The following is a 22216-nucleotide window of genomic DNA, read 5'->3' as shown; positions in this document are numbered from 1 at the left end:
AACTGCATACAATGGAACACTTTTTGGCCAAAAAAAAAGGAAAGTCTGCCACTTTTGGCATCATGGATGAAGCTTGAGGGTATTATGTTCAGTGAAATAAGTCAGAGAAAGACAAATACCATATGATCTCACTTATGTAACAGGGTATAGGTATTAAAAACAAGCCTCACAGTTAATTAACTAATTAACCAAGAATTAAATATACTAACAAAACTTATAGCCTAAAATATTAATAGTTTCGTATTAAACATGTTACAGGCAGCAGCAGTCCCAGTTCCCCTTTTTGCCAACCTCGACCACAGGAGTATAGCAGATGCCAATGGCTGGCCAGGCCTGCAACATCCTGTCCCCAGAAATAGAACCCGCAGAGAGAAAAGATGCCAGACGCTGATACCCATGAAAGAGAGCATCAAAACCACCGATGTGAAACTACACGTTGCCAGAATTCCTTAGTGCCCTTCTTCCCATGATCCCCCTGTAAAAGCCCTTTTGCCTACCCTGAGATATTAAGATGGTTGTTAAAGCATAAGCCTGCTCTCTTCTCAGGATGTCGGCACCTAATAAATCACTTTCCTTACATCAGCACCTGTGTCACGTGTTTGTCTTCATGGTGTCAGGCAAAAGAACCTGAGGGTTGTTTGGGCTGGTTTCACTTATATGTGTAATCTAAAATATTTTTTTAATTTTTAAAAAAATACCAAGCTCATAGATACAGAGAACAGAAAGGTGGTTGCCAGAGGCAGGGGATGAGATTGGGCAAAATGCGTAAAGGGGGTCAAAAGGTACAAACTTCCAGTTATAAGTAAGTCATGAGGTTGTAATATACAGCATGGTGACTGTAGTTAATGTTACTGAATTGTATATTTGAAAGTTGCTAAGAGAGTGAATCTTAAAAGTTCCCATCACAAGAAAAAAAAAGTTACAACTGTGGTGACAGATGTTAACTAAATATTGTGGGGATCATTTCACAGTATATACAAATATCAAATCATTATGTTGTAGATATGAAACTAATATAATGTTACATGTCAATTATATCCCAATTTTTAAAAAGGTGGTTAATGAGTTTTAAATGCACTAATAATCTTAGCAACCTCTGATTACATTAGTTTGCTACAGCACAATAGGCTAAATCACTGCTTGCCAAAAGCAAATCACATCAACATTAGTTGTTTATCAAGTGCCCTAAGTCAATGGTTCTCTACCTTTTTCTAGCAAACCTAGGGGCCATGAGACATACCCACTGGTAACAACTGATCTCCAACTGATTTCAAAAGATTGGTTGAGTCTGCTATTTGACAAATACTAGTCAGGGATACCAATGTAAGTAAGAACAAATATTATTCCTGCACGCATGAAACGTACAGTCTCAAGGAGTAACATGAACAGTAAATATAGACACACACCCAAAATGGCTGGTATATATGCATTAAGCTTGCACTTACTGTTCCCTCACTTTGAAACAACCCTAGCAGTGAGTCTACCTGTATCCAACCCCACCCCCAGAAAACCACAGAACCACAGACTTTGACATTGTAAATCACTGTGTTAGGTGCTGGAAGAGAATAAAACTCCACAATACTTTTTCCAAAGCTAATGAATTAATCATTAACATATATGTAAAGCAATCTAGGTAGCGATCAGGAGACATAAGTAAAGTCCCAAATCCAGGCCCGGCTACGTAATTTCTAAGTACTGGAGCAAAATAAAAAAATGTATGGTCTCTTGTTAAAAATGACTAAGAATTTCAAAGCAATGACAAAAAAACTTTTAAACTAAGCCTAGGGCCCTCGGTGACTGAACTGGTCACATACCATGAACTCTTCTTGGAGGCATCCATACTTATTGGATGTGCAACCATTAGCCAGTCACTTAACTAATCTCAGGTTCCTTACAGATGCAACATTAGGGGAAGGAAAAAAACTTTCAGCTTCTTCCCATAACTAACATTTGTGTTTCTCTGTTAAGGAGATAGATCATTTAGAGAGAATTCTTTTACCATTTTATGTAATCGTTAAAATTCTGACTGTGACTCAAAGCTAGTGTTGAAAACCCATACATAGTATTTCACCTTCACACACCTCTTTAATTTTGCCTAAGAGGAAAAAAAAATCTCCAAAGCAGTATTCTAAGTTTATTATTTTCCCATGTATGCCATTTAAATATGAAATATCAATAAAGAAATTTAAAAAAATAATAAAATAAATAAAATAAAATAAAAAATAAATAAATATGAAATATCCAACTGAGGTCTCTGTCTATAGAGTAATTTTCCCTACAGTAAAATGTCTACTTGTACAAATTAAATATTTTTTGTATCCCTAAAAAATTACCTAGTCAGAATCAGCTTCACATATGGTACAGCAACTAGGTCTGCTCTAGTTAAAAAGAGGTAAAATGTCCATTTGAAAGAGAGTCAACCCTTTTATTCCATTAGTTTAGTATTTAGCATAACATAACTGATAACTATCTAAACCAGAGGTTCTTAATCTAGAGTCCATGGAAAGAATTCTGGGACCTAATTAACGTGAATAGAAAAAATACATATTGCCCAGCTGGTGTGGCTCAGTGGTTGAGTGTCAACCCATGAACCAAGGGGTCACCAGTTCAATTCCCCAGTCAGGGCACATGCCCGGGTTGCAGGCTCAATCCCCAGTAGGGAACATGTAGGAGACAGCCATTTGATGTTTCTCTCTCATCAATGTTTCTATCTCTCTATCCCGCTCCCTAACCTTCTCTCTAAAATCAATAAAAACATATTTACAAATATTTTAAATAAAAGAAAAAACATATCTTTATTTTCATCAAACTCTAAACAAAGTTTAGCATTTTCTTCAATTATAAATATAGGTAACAAACCAACAAACACAGGACAGGTACCACAGTAGTACCTATGACTTGATCACTAATAAATAATATACATATTTTCCTATCATATTATAGTTATTGCATCTATTTTAAATATTGTTTATGCTCAATTCCTCAAAATGACAATAGTTATTGGACTCACTATTAGATATTGTGGTTTAATGTAAATGGTATAACACTTTAAGGTATATGGTATGAATTATAAATGATATAGCAAAAATTTGTTTTTACACTGAAATAACTACATTTAAATATAATTGGCTTCCTTTGTAATCCTAACTATATCATTTTATGCATTTAAAAACATAATTCTGAGAAAATGTCTACAGACTTCACCAGAATACCCAAAGGGTCCATAGCACAAAGAAGGTGAAGAAATCTTGGTCAAAAGAAGTTGCAGAGCTCATCTATATATATAAAAGTGTAAACAACCGAACGACCGGTCGCTATGATGCACACTGACCACCAGGGGGCAGACACTCAATACAGCAGCTTCCCCCTGGTGGTCAGTGTGCATTCCCACAGCTAATCTCCCACAGCTGGCCAACCTCCCATGGCCCCTCTCCCGGCCAACCTTCCATGGCCCGATCGGCCCCGATTATCGGCCAGGCCAAGGGACCCCAGCCATGCACGATTTTGTGCACCAGGCCTCTAGTCTGACAATAAAATAGAAACACTTATACTCTTGTAATAGATCTATTATAATAAAAACTGTCTCTAAAATCTAGTTCAGTGGCAATGTCTACATACAACAAAATTTTTGTGGTTATTTTAATATGACAACAATTAAATACATCAAAACAAAACAGATTTTTGGGTTTTTTTCTGTTTTGTTTTCTATTTTTTCAGATGTGATCACTGTATGTAGTATTAAAAAGTATAACCCAGATACATGCTTTTACTACACTATCTAAAATGTTATTTGGATTGGTACCTGAGATGACAGTAGGTTGCAATCAATGAACAGTCCTTTTCCAGTTTTATATCTTTGTAACAATCCAGCCATAATGGCTCCATATGCATACAGGCCAGTGGCAAGATCAGTCATGGCCACTCCTGGACGAACTGGATCTCCATCCTGATTTAAGCATTGGGTTGAGAAAAACAGAGAAAATTGAGAATTAAAACCATCATATGATTTCTCAAGTATTCTAAGGTCAAATAGAAGAAAAAAATTGTATATGCAAACACACATTAAAGAAATACAACAAACTACTACAAATATCTGTTGGTGGTAAGAATATATTTATATTTACTATATATTTGCTGAATTTCTTGCCCTATCCCCTACCAACCAAAGCCAAACCAAATAAAATAAAAATTTTAAACATGTCTTAAGTTCTTTTTAATATATTTTACCTTGTTTATATTTTACTAAATTTTAATTCTAAAAATTGTTAGTAGAATGACTTATTTATTTTTTATAGTCTCTTAGAAACCACTTTAAATGTATTTATCTCTTTTAATACATTAACAAAACTCTTTTGTCAGAACAATCCTTGGTGATTTTCCTGTAAAACTATGGCATAAGGAAAGGAAGATTTTTCTCAAGACTTACGATATACAATTATAGTGGGAGGAAAAAGTATAAAATAAAATATTAAGAGTCTTCCCAATTACTTACTTTTCATATTCATTCATGTGTTTCTTCACAGTCACTGTTATCAATGTTGTTTTCTTATATTCCTTCATTCCCCCATTTATCCATGTATTCAAAAACTCATTAAAAGTAAAGCCTGAACATTACTTAGAAAACTACTGAAATCTGAATAAAGTGTAGAGTTTAGTTAATAATATTGTACCCGTGTTAATTTCTTAGTTTTGATCATTCATTGTACTATGGTTTTGTAGTGTTAATATTGTATTACAAAATGGTGAAGGATATAGAGTATAGGGTAATGATGAAGGGTATGAATTAAGAGTATTGGAACCTTCTGTACTATTTTTGTAACTTTTCTGTAAGTATAAAACTTTTAAAAATAAAAATGTTGAAAAGTAAAACCTGGATTATTTCTTTTAAAAAATAAAATATAACCATTTTGAGATGGCAGAAATCTTGTAGAGTTTTTTATTTTTAAAAAATAATACCAGCTAGTCCAGCTGGAGTGGCTCAGTTGGTTGAGTGTCATCCTGTGCAACGAAAGGTTGCCAGTTCGATTCCTGGTCAGAGCACATACTTGGGTTGAGGCTTGGATCCCTGGATGGGGCACGTTCAGAAGGCAACTGACCAATGTCTGTCTGTCTGTCTCTCTCTCTCTCTCTCTCTCTCTCTCTCTCTCTCTCTCTCTCTCTAAAGCATGTCCTCAGGTAAAGATAAAAAATAATAATGATAATAACGCAAGCTGGAAAGTAAGAGGAGAAAAACAGGAGAGTAAATACTTGTAAAGTTTTTGTTTCCTTCATATCACAATATCCTAAATTATAAAATTAAGAATTTTAAAGATTATTTTCCAGACACAATTTATGACTATTTAACATTTTCATTCATTTTCCCTTGTCTGTTTCCCTACTTTCAGAGTCTGCCCAATGAAATAGATTGTAGAAAAGGAAGGAAAGGAGGGAGGAGGAATGAAAAGTCATCTGTTTTCTAAGTTATTATTTATAATCTTGTTTTGGTTTTTAAAAAATGTATGCAATAAACTGTAATAAATTCTGGCAGATAATTCAATTAAGAGGCATGAATCTGAAAAGTCACCAAGCATTTTTCTGCTTAGCTTTATTACTCAACCTAATTACTTACAAAACAACAAAAATGTTAAAACTTCCTTTTTTAAGTAGTTTCATTTTCAAAATAAATAATTATTCTTAAATGTATCTATGTCTATAAGTCATACATTTATTTCATGCTGAGTCATTCATTATACTAATGTAATCTACAGAAAATATTGTTTTTACCTGGGGCACATTAATTTTTTTAATGATCTATTTTATGAAATATGAATTCTTTCACCATTTGCTAACTTAATTATTTTTGGAAAAGTCCAGGCCTTTCTTAGTTTTTTCTCAATTATCAAGTGTGGGTAATGATAAAATCTGCCTCATTGGTAGATATGAGAATCAAATAACAAAAGGTACATCAAAGCACTTTATGAATATAAAAGGCTGCAAAAATGGGACTTTTTAAAAGATTTTTGGTGTGATGCTAGGAGACCCATAACATAATTTGGCAATAGTTCAGGGGGGAGAGATAAGATGAGAACTTCAATCAAGGACAGAGAAAGGAGGATGGATGGATTCAAGAGATACTTAGAAATTTGAATTCTTAGACTTTGATTATTGACTTGGTAGAGTAGGGATTAAAAATGAAATTAATTTGGGAAAACAATCAACAGAAAATTAAGTTCCCAAGGTAATATTTTGATTATGAAAACCACTGTAATTATTATTTACAGCCCTAATTAGTAGGAAAAACATATTTAGAAGTACAAAGGACAACATGGAGAACAAAAAGTGGCACATTCATAACAAACAAGGATTTTAGTGCACATGAACACAGTCCCAGAGTCTCTGCCTTCACAGTTCATAGGCACAAACTCTGGAATTATTACAGTATATGAACCTTCTATTCTAAACACACGCTCTACTCAAATTACTTGCTGAAGCTAAAATTATGCTTTTAACACAGTCACATAATTAATTTTCATAAAGTATTCTTTCCCTTACATGAAGGAAATCCCACTTAATAGCTGAAACACTGAACTGAGAGCTATAGATTCTACTCCTAAGCAGCTTCACTTTCTTGCCTATAAATAGACATTTGAATTAGACTTCATCATGGTTTTTCATATAATTCAAGTGATCAGTTCACAACTTTATAACTACCAATTAAAAATATATGTTTTCCCAGCTGGCTAGTGTGGCTCAGTGGTTGCGCATCAACCTGTGAACCAGGAGGTCATGGTTCAATTCCTAGGCAGGGAACATGAATATCCAGGCTGCAGGCTCAATCCTGGGTGTGGGGTGTGCAGGAAGCAGCCATTTATGATCCTCTCTCATCACTGATGTTTCTATCTCTCTCCCTCTCCCTTCCTTTCTAAAATCAATAAAAATATTTTAAAATAAAAATACAAATGTATTTTTCCCTATTTTACAGAAGTGAAAACTGATGTCAGACAACTTATCTAATGTTACACTGAATGACAAAATGAAAGTTCAAATTCTGGTTTTCCGATTCCCAAGACTGTTCAATGAAAACATTAAATAGGTCATCAATGAAGATAATGACAGGAACTGGACTTAACAAAAAAAACTGTGAGAGTTAAAGTTCCCAGATAACATAGCAGGGGAGAGACAAGCCCAGGATGACTGACACTGAGTCTGGGAAAGAGAGGGTCCATGCACAGACTTTAGAAGTGGAGTGAGTGTTGGCATACGGTTATAAAACCATAGACTAGATGTGAGGATGGAGAGCAAGAAGCCTGTGACACTGTCCCTACCCTAGAATTTGCAGGCATAATATCCAAGAATGAGCATCCTCCAAATGAGAGGAATTTGAAGAAAGTGAATATTATCCATGCATAATCTGAATATTTCAAAACAATGTTCCCTATGTACACTCCCTTTCTATATTGGTATTCATGTGTACTTAAATGTCCTTTTTTGTCCTACTGATAGTGTTGTAATTAACTTAATCCTATATAATAAAAGCCCAGCATCCTAATGGCGGAACCATCAGAACAACCAGTCGCTATGACACGCACTGACCACCAGGGGGCAGACGCTAAATGCAGGAGCTTCCCCCTGGTGGTCAGTGCGCTCCCACAGTGGGAGCGTCACTCAGGTGACTGGGATGAGCGGCTGCTCCCGCTGCAAACCCCAGGCCAACTGGCAGGAAACCAAGCTGCAATCCTTGCCTCCTCACCCCAGGCTCCTCCTCCTCGCTCCCTGCCACCTCTTCCAGACACCTGCAGGCTGCGCAGTGCTGCTGCTGGGCTCGCAGAGCTGACCCCAGAGGCTGGGAAGCGGGTTCGTGGCCACCATGGGACTGAGGCCTACTCTGCTGTCTCTCAGTGCTATTGTCCCTGGGCCTGGCCCCAACCGGGTCCCCTGGAGAGGCGAGTGTTCTGGCGCCACAGAAGATGCCGGACCAGGGAGCAGCCGCTCAGAGGGCAGGTCCACAGCCACTCGGCTGACCGGGATGAGCGGTGCTCCCACAGCAGCCCGATCCCTGCAGGCCACGCCCCCCACCAGTGCACGAATCCCGTGCACTGGGCCTCTAGTTATTAATAACAGGAAAGGAGCAAAGGGAAGACCAAATATTATAGGCACGTCATTTAGGCAGCTTCACTAGGAAGCTAAAGCTTTACACTCCCCAGGAACCAGTAGTGTATTCCCCACAGATTCCTGGGAGAAGGGACTGGACATTTTGGGGGGAGGGGAGATAGACCCATGACCAGGAAAGTTGGGGAGGCTAGCAAAGATGCTTGCTGTCAGTCACAACTGTGAACACAGGTGACTGGCCAGAATGGGTGTGAACACAGCAAATGGGCAAAGATTTGAGATATTTAATCCCCTAAACAAGGAGTTCGAGGTCTTGGTTCTTCTCGGCACACTTGGCTCCTGGCTCAGGCTTAGCTCCCTGCATTCACCCACATGACCCATCCCAGGTGCACCCACACACACAATGGACTAATGAGCTGCAAACAGTCAGATGTTGAACTGGACCTGGCTGCAACATGGAATGGAAAATCTGGACAGACTTTGCTTTTAGCTCTACTGGATCCCCAGCTGCACTTCTTCCAAGTCTGGATTAAGGGAAATGGGACTTTGGAAACCCTGGGATGTAATTCCACACAAATAAAAATCCCTCATCTCCTGTGGGAGTCTCAGAAAATTATTTTCCTCAAGGTATCATAAGAACACCACCCCCAACACTCAGTGGGGAAAGGGATATCCCACTTCCACCAATAAGAATACACCATTTAAATAAACTGAGTCCTGGGGTGGTGTCCTTCCAGTATCTCAAGAAAACGTGTACTAAAGGAGCCACAGTAATCCTTCACCTACCTCAGTTGTTTTTGTGTTAATCCATTTTATTTTTTGAATATACAAATTTAAAAATCCCAGATCTTTTCACATATTCACAATTGAGTTCAGTGCTTTTAAGTAAGACCACTCACAATCATGCCTTATACATAAGAGAACTTTAATAAGATAGAGTAAAGAGAGAGAGATCCATGCTCTATTCTCTCAAGGGATAGAAAGAAAATCAGTGCACTTGAATATTTTAAGGAAAGGCCGTACACATTTTTTCTAAGACTGGTGAAAATAAAACAGAGAAAAAGAATACAAAAGACCTTATACTCCAAGTCACTAAAATCCTAGTGCCTGCTTTAAAATTAATAGAAAGAAGTAGACTATAAAAAAGAAGACAAAGGCACTCGGCCTATTTATCCTAACACTACAGCAATACTTCCTGAAGAATTAACTGAAGAAAGTAATTCAGGGAAGAAACACCTACTCGAAATAGTTTTTTAAGACTATCAATCTGTTTTGTTTTGGAAATGAATGACTTTTAGTATTTTTATTTACTAGGCTTTCACACCCTTTTTTTTTTTTTTACTTTAATTACTTTCTTATTATTTTCCACAAGTGTGCATTTTCTAAGAGTGTGATCTAACCAAGCACATTTTGGCCACCTATATACCTTTTAGGAACTTCCCTATGTATCATCATTAAAGAAGGATTATTATGAAATCAAATAATTTTTTCACTGTCAGAATCTAATGCACATAACAATCAGACACAACTACACCTGAGGCATTATTAATAAGTTTTAAAATAAATAACAACTTATATTATTCCAGAGGGAAAAAGAAACCCTCCACTATGTACACATGCCAAGTGAAGGCACTCTGTAGAAATGGACATCAGTGGACCAATCTAGTCAGCCATTCTACTTAACAGAAATAATATTCCTAAATTGCATGAAGGTGCTTATGTTGAACTTGAAGGACATAATACATATGCAACATGTGTTTACATTCTATTGCTTCTTGCTAAAAAAGAGTGTTATTTTCTACTAGAGGCCTGATGCATGAAGATTCATGCAAGAATGGGCCTTCCTTCCCCTGGCTGCTGGCACCGCCTTCGCTCTGGCCGGAGCTGCCTTTCCCCTCCGGCCCAGAGCCGCCTTTCTGCCTTCCCACGCTGCCCAGAGGCCCAGAGCGGGTGGGGTGGTGTGGAATACCTGCGTCCCACCCCACCCCTGGCCACTTGGTGCCCGTATATGCAAATTGACCCGCCATCTTTGTTGGGTTAATTTGCATATTCACTCCTGATTGGCTGGTGGGCGTTGTGAAGGTACAGTCAATTAGCATGTTACTCTTTTATTAGGTAACTAGGGGCCCAGTGCACAAATTTATGCACCTTGAAAGGAACTGTGGGCCGCGAGGCTGAGGTAGGCACAGGGGCGGATCTCGGCCCATACTCTGGGCCCCCGCCCAGCCCCTCCCACCATGGCCCCCATCTTCTGTCTGCCAGCAGCCCTGCTCCTGCTGCCCCCGCTCCCACGCACTGAAGGCGTTGGCCCCACTCACACCCGCTGATGGTGCAGAGTGACTGGGGCTGGCACCAGTAGTGGGTGCAAGCGGCAGCTGCTGCCACAATCACCCCTCAGGAGCAGAGGCAGGTGGAGAAGCCCTCAGGGGCAATCAGAGCCTGCAGCCGCCACTTGCACCCACTGATGGCACCAAGCGATCAGGACCGGTGCTGGGCACCAGCAGCAGGTGCGAGTGGCAGCTCTGGCACTGGCAGTGGGTATAAGTGGCAGCTGTAGTGCTAGCAGTGGGTGTGAGCAGGGACGGCGCCCGCAGCAGGTGTGAGAGCTGGGTGGGACCACAGTACGCAAGAGCAAAGAATTTTCAGTAACCACCAGAGGCTCACTCCGATGACAGCGACTGGAGCCCACTTGGGTCTGGTGCCCCCACTCACCTGCTCCACCATCCCACCGTGACCAACACCCACCATGTTCCGCGCACGCCCCCTGTTGGCCAGCGCACGTCATAGCAACTGGTTGTTCGGTTGTTCCAATTGTTCCGCCATTCGATCTATTTGCATATTAGCCTTTTATTATATAGGATGAGGCCATATTCACAACTAGGGCATATAGGTATTTTTAGTAAGTCATTCACTTTCCTTGGATTCTTTCTAAAATTAACTCAATTTTAATGGATTAGTAAAGACTGAAAATCCTTTTGGAACACCTGGTGAAAAATTATGAATAATCTTAAGAAGGATACCTACCTCAGGCCCTGTGATGTGCATCAGACCCGAGACAGCAGAGGCCACAGCATCATAACCAGCTCGCTGAGACAGAGGACCTGTCTGGCCATACCCTAACACAATGAGAACAGACACAGCACCATGTAAGGAGAGCAGTAGTACAATGGTGTGTTTAAAACCATTTGTATCCAGAAATCCTGCAGAATTCTGTTACTATTGCCATCAACACTGTCCCTTGAAGAAGGTAGTAAAAATTAATTATGGTGGTGTACCCCAGAAGGTAGCAAACTGGTGGCTATACACCTGCGCGAATATTTTAGTGTAGTCTGAAGAGTGTCTTCAAAGAGACAGAAATCTAAGCAAAAAACTACAGAAAATCATCAAATCACAAAGAAAAAAATGGAGAAAAGAAATTATAAAACAACCAGAAAACAATTAAAATTATAATAGTATGTTCATAATTACTATCAATAATTACTTTAAATATAAATAAAAGAAATTCTCCCATCAAGACACTGAATATCTGAATGGATAAAACAAACAAGACCCAACTACATGCTTCCTACAAGAGACTCACTTTCGCGTTAAGGACACAGATTGAAAGTGAAGTGATAAAAATATATATTCCATGCAAATGGCAACCAAAACAAAGCAGGGGTAGCCATACTTTTCAGATAAAATATACTTTAAGACAAAGGTGGTCATTATCTACACTAATAAAAGAGAAACATGCAAATTGGCCATCACTCCACTATGCCCACCAGCCAATCAGAGTGAGTATGCAAATTAACCCAACAAAGATGGCGGTTAATTTGCATACGCAGGCGCAGAGCAAAGACTGAAAACAGTGTACAAGGAAGAGGGAGGGAAAGCAGAAAGCAGGGTGGGGTGGCGGCGACAGGAGGCGGGAGGCAGGAGGCAGGAGGGAAGCCCACCTCGGTGGGCTTCGCTCCCTTCTCTGCTTCGCTCAAGCCGCAGGAAGCCCTATTCTTGCAGGAATCTTCCTGCAATGGGCCTCTAGTATAATAATAAAGGGGTCAATCTAATAAGAAGACATAATGTTTATAAATATTTAAGCATACAACATAGAAGCATATAAATATGTAAAACAAATATTAACAGACATGAAGGGGAAAATACAGCAATACAATAATAGTAGGGGACTATAATATCCCACTTTCAATAATGGCTATATTATCCAAGACATAAAATCAATAAGAAAATATTGCTGTCAAACCTCAGAGGGAAGGCAGGAGAGGGTGGGCAGGTGGGAAGAGATGAACCAATGAACTTGTATGCGTATAAGCATAACCAATGGACACAGACAATAGAGGGGTGAAGGCCTGGGCTGGGGGGCACAGGCAGGCTGGGAGAGGTCAATAGGGGAAAAGTGGGACATATGTAATACTTTCAACAATAAAGAATTAATTTTTAAAATAATAAAATACTGGACTTAAACTACACGTTTAACCAGATGTATCAATACTTTTTAAACTCTTCCAAAAAAGAGACAAGGAACACTTCCAAACTCATTTTAGGAGGCCAGCATTATCCTGATACCAGAACCAAAAAAGGACACTACCAAGAAAGAAAATTATAGATCAATATTCCTGATAAACATAGATGCAAAAAAAATCTTAAAAGAAATATTAGTAAACTGAATCCAGCAATACACTAAAGAGATCATACACCATGATCAAGTGGAATTTATTCCTGGGATGCAGGTTGATACAATACCCTCAAATGAATTAACCTGATATGCCACATAAATGATAAAGGATAAAAATCATACCCTGGCTGGTGTTGCTAAGTGGTTAGAGCATTGGCCCATGCACTGAAGGGTCTCAAGTTCAATTCCTGGTCAAGGCCATGTACCTGGGCTGCAGGATCGATCCCCATCCCCAGTTAGGGCACATATGGGAGGCAACCAATCAATGTTTCTCTCTCTATTTCTCTCTGTCTATCTCTCCCTCCCTCCCTTCCACTCTCTAAAAAATTCAATGGAAAAAAATATACTTGGTGAAGATTAGCAAAACAAAGAAAAATTATATGACCCTACCAATAGATGCAGAAAACGCATTTGACAAAACCCAGTGCCCATTTTTTATAAAAACTCTTAGCAAAGTGGGACTAGAGGGAACATATCTCCACATAATAAAGGCCATATGTAACAAATCCATAGCTAACATCATACTCAATGGTGGAAAGCTAAAACCTTTTCCTCTAAGATGAGGAACAAGAAAACAGTGTCCACTTTCACCACTCTTATTCAACGTAGTACTGTGCACACATGACAGAGAAATAAGGCAGGATAAAATAAATGAAAGAAGTAAAATTATCTCTGTTTGCAGAAGACATGATCTTGTATACAGAAAACCCTAAAGACTACACCAAAAACTGTTAGTCAATAAACAAATTCAGTAGATTCAGGATACAAAATCAACATACAATATTGAGTTGCAGTTCTATAAATTAACAATGAACTATCTGAAAAGAAATTAAGAAAGAATTCCCATTTACAACAGGATCAAAAACAATACTTAGAAATACGTTAATCAAGGAGATAAAAGACTATACATTGAAAACTATATAACATTGATGACAAAAATTTAAACAGACACAAATAAATGAAGAGATATTGGAAGAATTAACATTGGAAGGATTAACATTGTTAAAATGTCCATACTACCCAAAGTAATCTACAGATTCAATGCAGTTTCTATCAAAATCCCAATGGTAAATTTTAGAGAAATAGAAAAATAATCCTAAAAGTCATATGGAACCAAAAAATACTCAAAATTGCCAAAGCTATTGTAAACAAGGAGACATCACACTTCCTGATTTCAAAATACATTACAAAGCTACAGTAATCAAAACAGCATGTGGTACTGGCATAAAAACAGACATAGAGACATATGGAATAGAATAAATAGCCCAGAAATTAACTCACACATAATATGGTTACCAATTCTTGATAAGAGTGCCAAGAACAATGAAGAATGAATAGCTTCTCAATAAATGATGCTGGGAAAACCAGATATCCATAGGCAAAAGAATGCAATTGGATTCTTATCTTACATCATATGTAAAAATCAACTCAAAATGGATTAAAGACATAAATGTAATATCTGAAACTGTAAGGGCTTCCAGAACCCCTTCTGCTCTCCAGGACAAGGCCCTAGAGATGGGGGACAAGTATCCACCAGACTGGACTCCAGACAGCACCCACCTCATCTGTGCCTTTGCCAATATCCTCAAGTAGAGCCAGGTCCTAAGCCTCAGCGGTTGCCTTGTGGGTAAAGAGTGGGTGCTGGACTGTCACCGCATGTATTGGGGGCTGCCCTCCCGGAGGTACCTCATTGCAGGGCCAGACTCCAGCAGCAGGATGAGGGGGGCCCTCACAGCAGCAGCAGCGAGGATGAAGCCCCCAAGCCTTTTGGAAAGCATCCCCAGACCAAAACCAAGCCCCCTCCGGCAACAGGATCCAGCTCACCCTAGACGCCCCCTAACCCCAGAAGAGAACAAGCCAGCCCCACCAGGGTCCCAGGAAGATACCCACATTGAGGGGGAGTGGTCAGAGGGGCAGGACAATGGAGTGGAAGATCCTGGGAACACTGGGGCTGAGGGGAGAAGGGTGGCTGAGCAGAAGGGTGAGAATGGCCAGGACCCACAAGCAGGACCCACAGAGGAGAACACAGACAATAAGGGTCCACTGGGAGTCTCCCAACCCGCCAGTTCCAGAATTCCCAGACTTCTTCTGGGACAAACACTCCTTCCCGTGTGGGGAGTTCCCTGGGGAAAAGGGGAGGCAGCTCAGTCGTGATGTTACAGCCTTCAATGGGGAGCCCGAGGACTACATGAGCCACTGGGTCCAGTTTGTGATCAGGGCACAGGAGTGGGACCCCAGCTTTGAGGAGGCCGTGATGGACAGACAACCCCTCCCTGGTGTCCATCCACCAGCGATGGATCTACAGTTGTAATGAGAAGCAGAAGTTACTTCCTCACCAGCTCTCCAGGGTGGGGCCTCAGGCCTGAAGGATGTTTTGTGCATTCAGGCACACACACAGAAGTTTCATAAAGCTGACTTGGTTTGGGGGGAAAAACATATACACTTTTGTCACTTATTCCTCAATAAAGTCTAGCGGGGGAAAGAAACAAAATGTATGTAAAAAAAAAAGTACTCAGATAAAATTATCACTTAGTATTAAGAAATTAAAACAGTTCAAAGTTAAATTATACTTAGCATTTATGACAGAAAAGGTATCACAACATGTCTCTCCTTTATGTTTTATTACAGAAAATTTCACAGAAATAAAGGTAGAGAGAATCCTATAATAAATTTGTTAGCCAGCATCAATAATTATTTATTCACTAGAGGCCCAGTGCATGATTGAATCATGCACGTGCAGGGTCCCCTACACGAATCGCGGTGGAGCTGGGTGCCTGTCCGCTGGTGCCGAGCCGGAGGCTTCTGAAAGGCCTGGTGCCGGAGCAGACAGGCACCCAGCTCCCCCACTTTTGATGGTCCGCGGCCGCTGAGGGGGGCTACCCTGCTGTTGAGGGGGGCTGCCACGGACACCTGGCTACCCTGCCGTTGAGAGGTGCAGCTGGGTGTCCGCGGCAGGCCCCCTCAGTGGCCGCAGATCTGGCCGTTGAGAGGCACAGGGGGCGGGAGTCCCGCCCCCTGCGCCTCTCAACAGCAGGGTAGCCCCCCTCAGTGGCAGCGGATCCGTGCCTCTCAATGGCCGGATAGGCCACCCCGAGTCCCGCCCCCCAGCCTCCCGCCGCCCAATCGTGGGCGTAGCGGAGTGATGGTAATTTACATGTTACTCTGTTATTAAATAGGATAGCCAATATTCTATCCCCTATACTTATATTTATTACACTTACTGCAAGTAAAACTATTTTATGAAGAAAAATGTAAAACCATTTTTTAATCCTCACCAAGAGGATATGTTCATTGATTTTTAGAGACAGAGAGAGAAAGAGAGAGAAACATCCTCCCACTGCCTCCAATGGGGAAAAACCACAAAATTATAGGCTCTCCCATGTTTGTCTCGCAGTTCCAAAAATTCTGAACTATTACTTTTTCAATCTTTAGAAAAGCAAAGTGGGATATAAAGGGAATAAAGTACAAGTCAACAATGTCCATGCAGAAATGAGTGCCAAGCTTTAGGAGTGAATTTAGTTTTCAGGACAGCTAGTTCACGGCTGTAAAGGGCACCCTAGACCACACTTCCAGTCTTGAAGCCCTGGTATCCCCAGCATAAGACAGGCCTCCAGGAGCAGAGAGAAACTCCACCACAAGGCAGGAACACTGGGGGTGTGCTCTTTAAAACCTGGTATCCCAACAGTAAGGCAAGAGACGAAATTAAGGGTCAGTCTGCTCCAGGTAGGGAAAATCAGGTGCTCAGGCTTCTGGCCAGGACCCCAATCCATCAAATGAGGCTAACAGAGGCCCTCACCATCACGACTCTAAATGGAGTCTTCCAAACAAGGGCCTGCGGGAAAACACGCGCAGAAAACAGCTTGCTAAGTAAACGTGCACTGTAGTGCTTGCCTTACAATGCAAGTTCTAACTTCCAAGTATTTCTTTCTTTTTTTTTTTAATATATTTTATTGATTTTTTACAGAGTGGAAGAGAGAGGAATAGAGAGATAGAAACATCGATGACAGAGAAACATCAATCAGCTGCCTCTTGCACACCCCCTACTGGGGATGTGCCCGCAACCAAGGTACATGCCCTTGACCGAAATCGAACCTGGGACCTTTCAGTCCGCAGGCCGACGCTCTATCCACTGAGCCAAACCGGTTTCGGCCCAAGTATTTCTATTAAAGAGAAAAATAAAGTTACGCTTGTGAAGGCAGGGAGTATGGCATGATGAATAAGAGGATGAGTTTTAGGAATGAAAACATTTGGATTCAAACTATAGCTCTGCGAACGACTATATTTTCGACAATTCCTTTAACCTCCCTGAGCCTCTGTGTCCACAATAGTCACATTTATCTCATAGATTTATTATGAGGATTCAATTTGATAAAACAGTATAAACAAAATACACTTTACTATGAGAGCTAAATATACTTAGTTAATAAATTTTCATTGATTAATATGCTAATAATATAGTAGCTTCCCCTTTCCACAAAATATTGAGAAAACAAAAACTGCCTTGAGGTACGATGAAATGATGAGAATAAATAGTCTAAGCGCTGCAATTATGTTGTTTAATAACCCATTAAAATGGGAAGTTTTTGTACTTGTTCATTTTAGAAAAGATGATAATAATAAAATATATATTACATATTTTTGTAGTATGAATCAAAAATTATTCTATCTTTTTGCATTATACTTACCTTAACTACCAGTACTATCAACACATATTTATGACAATAAATAGAACATTTTAAAGCAGAGAACTGACATTATCTAAATGGTAGTTTGCAAAGATTACGCTGTTGGCAATATGAGGAATGAATTATTTATAATTTAATAAAGAGCTGAAAAAATGGTAAGCATGGGAACCAGATAGTTCTTTTTAATTGTAAACTTTACAATTCCAAAACAACTATGATCAATATCAAAATTAAAGAGGAAAAATTTAAGAATGTCAGTTCTATTTTATAATCAAGTAAGGAGATAAGGAAAACTGAAAAGGTTACAGAAAATCAGAGAAACACCTCTCCCTCTCTCTCACCCTCCCCCTTCTCCTTCCCTAACCCCCCCCCTCTCTCCTCTCTCTTCCTCATCCATTCTCCCCCTCCTCTTTCTCTCTTTTTTTTTTCTCTCTCTCTCTCTCCCCCCTCCCTCCTCACCCCCTTCCAATCCCTCAGGTGCTCACATTCATTTTAAGGAGCAACCTCGCCATCTTGTGGCTTTCATGAACATTTACTACAGAGCAAAACTTGAATTTCCAGACTTATAAGTAAAAATGCAAGGGAAGGAAGCTAAAGGGAAAATATATTTTATCTTTTTTTAATATATCTTTATTGATTTCAGAGAGGAAGAGAGAGAGAGAAACATCAACAATGAGAATCATTGATTGGCTGCCTCCTACATTCCCCACACTGAGGATCAAGCCCACAACCTGGGCATATGCCCAGACCAGGAATCAAACCATGACCTTCTGGTTCATAGGCCGATGCTCAACTACTGAGCCATGCCAGCCAGGCAAAGATATTTTATCTTTTAATTTTCCCTGAATACCAGATGAAACTTCTGGTTTCACTCATTTTTCTTGCGTCTAACTGTGTTTTCTTTGTCTCCTTAACTTATGAGCTCTTAAAAGCAAAAGCTTCATTGGTGCTTTTGTTTTCTGTAATGCCTATGACACCTCCTCCCACAGCTCTCAACACTCTGCCTATCATTGGTTAATCTTTTAGAGATCAAAGGTCCCTCTGACAAACTGGTAAGAAGCTATACATTCTTCCTAGAAAAAAGTAATTGAACATATGCTTACACTCCTAAAACCCCATTTGTGAACCCATAGCTAAAAAACTAGTTAAAGACCCTCAGCTGGTAATCACTGCTTGTTTTCTATCTGCTCCAGGCCCACAGCACCTAGATTATCAGCACAATGCTCCTGAGGGGGATCAATTCAAGGACACCTTGGAGACTTCTATGCAACGAGGAGCTTCAGAATGGGGCTTCGGCCCAAAAACAGGAGAACAAAATAAGTAAGGTCCCATCTAGACTGTTTCATTAGCCTCCTGTTTCTGACCTCCCTTCCTCACACTTGCCTCTTCTGATCAGCGTGATCTTCCTGATACGTAAATCAGAGTGTGCTACTTTCCTGCCTAAAGCTTTCTAGGGGCTTTTCCAAGTCACCTAGAGTAAATCTGAGCTACTTATCCTGGCTTACAGAGTCCTTCATGACTTGGTCGCTGTCTGCTCTCTGTCTCTCATCATTTCCCCACTGCCCTCTACCTTGATTTCCTTTGGCCTTCTTACTGTTCTCTAAATACACCCAACAGCTATCCCATCCTGAGGCATTTGCACCACCTAGAATATTGGTGTGTTTTTTTCTTCTACTCTTCACACGGCTGGCTACTGCTGATCTTAAATATATCATCCACAAAGAGGCCTTCCCTGCTCGCCCAATAGAAAATAAACTCCTAGGAACTCTCTGACATTTTATCATATTTTCATTCTCTCTACAGCACTTATCACTCTCTGATAATTTTTATTTTTTTTATGAATACCTGCCTCTCCTTTAGAATGCAAGCACCATGAGAGCTGTGACAAGTGTCTGTCTCTGCCATATCTTTTTAGCACCTGCAATGTCTACGGGTATCTCAGTAAATGTGTGAATAAATAAGTGTGAATAAATGAGCTTAGGAAATAGAAATAACACTTATCTTACTTAATACTTACCTAACTTAACACTTATTCTTTGGCTAGAAGGCAAAGATTAAACTGTACTTCCTCCAGTAATACCTGGAATAACCTGTTTAGGGTAATGGACATAGTAAGAAGGTCAAGACAACTAAATTTCCCAGGTTCAACTGTTCACATTCCCTAGTATACCATATCTGGTCCCCTCTCTTTGCATTCTCTGTGCATCTCATCCATACCATGACCCAAACAAGATATTAGAAACACCCATATCTAGAATGATAACAATATTTATTGAGTTACCATGTATTAGGCACTCTATTAAATGTTTGTCCACTAGATCATTTAATTCACACAACAACCCTATGAGTTAGGTACCATTATCCCTTTTTTACAACTATAAAAGCTGAGTCTTAGAAGGTTAAGTGCCCTGTCTAAGGTCACACTAATAGGAAGTAGCAAGTCTGGGCCCTTAAACATAAAAATGTCTTTTTGTGCATGTGTGGATATTTCCACCAAAAGTCCACGGTAGCTCAAGTTGAAGATGCCCCAAACAGACTCAGATGCCACCTCAGTCACACTCACATGCCACCAACCTGACCAGTCATTTTCCACATTTACTGTTTTGCTGAATGACACATCACCCACACATCTGCAAAAATCCAAAACCCTACAAGTCATCCTGGACAGTTTTCCTTCAGTTTGTGTCCATAACCAATTAATCACTAATTCATTATTATTTGATCTGCCAAATAACTCACAAATCCATTTAAAACGTTATGCCTTTTTATAGTTTACTACCTGGTCCCTCACCTCAGTTTATTCTTCACATGGCTATAAATGCCTTTTGAATATGTAATTCTGATCAAGTCATTTCCCTTATTAAATTTTTATTAAATTGCCTACAGGATAAAATAATAATTTCTTAGTATGACACACTGAGTCATTTGTAATCTGGCCCCTCACCACTCCATATGTCATCTCCTGCCACTTCTCTAAAACAACTCACACTTAGTATAACTGTTCTCCAAATATACAAGGCTCTTTCATTCCTCTGGGCCTCTGTACATTCCATTTTACTTATAATCCCCACCTCCTGGTCTGTCTTGTAAACAAAGAACTCTTAAGATAAAGACCTAGTCAATAATGGGCTATTAAGAACAAGAAAGAAGGAGGTTTTAAGAAGACTAGGACCTATCTTGGTAATAAATTCAAAAACAAAACAGGTATGTCTAAAATTAATATCATGGCTATTAGATAGATATTAACATTTCAGCAGCTACAGAAACTCCAACAATATATTTTTACATAAAAGGAGAACAGAATGCAATAAAATATTTGACAACAAAGAATAGAATCTTTCAAAATGTATACAAGTATCTGGATTCTGTTTCTGCTCATTTTCTGGTATGTAGATTGTTTTGTTTCTAAATTTAAATGATAAATTATGAACTCATGATACATTTAATGTTTTAAATATATTTATTTTCTTATCTATCTACTAAAAAGACCTAGAAGCAAAGACTAACCCAATAGCAATTAGCATCCCTAATATCCAGATTGTGGTTTCTAAATACCATTTCCCACTAAAAGGAATTAGGGGGTAGGAGGGCTGTGGGGGTCAATGGGGGGGAAAGAGACATATGTAATACTTTCAACAATAAAGAATTATTTAAAAATAATAATAAGCCGAAACCGGTTTGGCTCAGTGGATAGATCGTCGGTCTGCGGACTGAAAGGTCCCAGGTTCATTCCGGTCAAGGGCATGTACATTGGTTGCGGGCACATCCCCCGTTAGGGGGTGTGCAGGAGGCAGCTGGTCGATGTTTCTCTCTCATCAATGTTTCTAGCTCTCTATCCCTCTCCCTTCCTCTCTGTAAAAAATCAATAAAATATTTAAAAATAATAATAATAATAATAATAATAATAAATAATAAAATTAACCCCAAAAAAAGTAATTAAGATTCCTTTAGGAAATAGTTGAATCCAGGATGGGGCAGGAAATGTACAAAGTACACCTAGAATATCTTGTTATACCAATAATCAAAGACTATTGATCATCAAAAGGATGCAGAAGCCATCTTGAAAAGGCCACTACTGGCCAAAGATGAAATAATTTGAGTATCAATAAGGATAATAGCTTCAATGGACTGAAACACATCAAATTTGTTAAAATTTGTGAGTTTATAATGATTTTTTTAATCATCAGTCACCCTTGGAGGATACTAGGGAATAAATTCATTATCATGACAATTGGTAAATGGGATGAATTTACATCTATCCTGCCTTTACTAAATGAACTATACTTCAGGGTAATCAAATAGTTGATGAGGAGAAGATTCCCTTTATAGAAATTTTCCAACCAATATATGAAGAAGGAATGGCAGAAGTAGGATAGCTTCATTTTGTAGCTCCTAATGAATAGATCTAGGTAATCATCATCAATGGCTGTTAACATCACAAAACATCAACATCTAGACCTTATGTGCCTTCTGCTGGAACTACAAACTTCCTTCTATAAAATATTCTTGACCCCCGAAAAAGTTTAAATCTGAGCAAGCCCACAAATGTGTCAACTTATAAAGAACAATCAAAAGTTAAACAACATGGGAATGTAAGCAGCAAAATTCAAACTTCCCAACAAATAAATTGTAAGAAAAAAAAGAGATTGAGGAGGAACTAAAAATTAAAGCTTTAAGAAACATATAAATCAGTTGTAATAATTGGATTTAATTTGGATCCCAATTCAAATTAACAAATTGTAAAAAGAATGAGCAAGAGAATTGGGAAAAT

At 39.3% G+C, this 22216-nt stretch overlaps 1 protein-coding gene across 3 annotated transcripts in view; it reads right to left on the bottom strand.

Moving 5' to 3' along the window:
* SUGCT (succinyl-CoA:glutarate-CoA transferase) overlaps positions 1–22216 on the bottom strand; it is a 538921-nt gene that overhangs the window by 481818 nt on the left and 34887 nt on the right. For all 3 annotated transcript variants that reach the window (XR_013814318.1, XM_079786519.1, XM_079786520.1), the window contains exons 7-8: positions 11113–11204; positions 3803–3946 (exon numbers count right to left, since the gene is read on the bottom strand). Coding sequence is in view for 2 of the 3 variants with exons in the window: in XM_079786519.1 (XP_079642645.1) it covers positions 3803–3946; positions 11113–11204 (236 nt within the window). In the remaining variant the exon portion in view is untranslated. The remainder of the gene's footprint in view (positions 1–3802; positions 3947–11112; positions 11205–22216) is intronic.

The sequence above is a fragment of the Cnephaeus nilssonii genome, assembly GCF_951640355.1.
Source record: "Cnephaeus nilssonii genome assembly, chromosome: 12".
NCBI lineage: Eukaryota > Metazoa > Chordata > Mammalia > Chiroptera > Vespertilionidae > Cnephaeus > Cnephaeus nilssonii.
The sequence above is the reverse complement of the archived record's forward strand: the minus strand, read 5'-3'. Positions and strand labels throughout refer to the sequence as shown.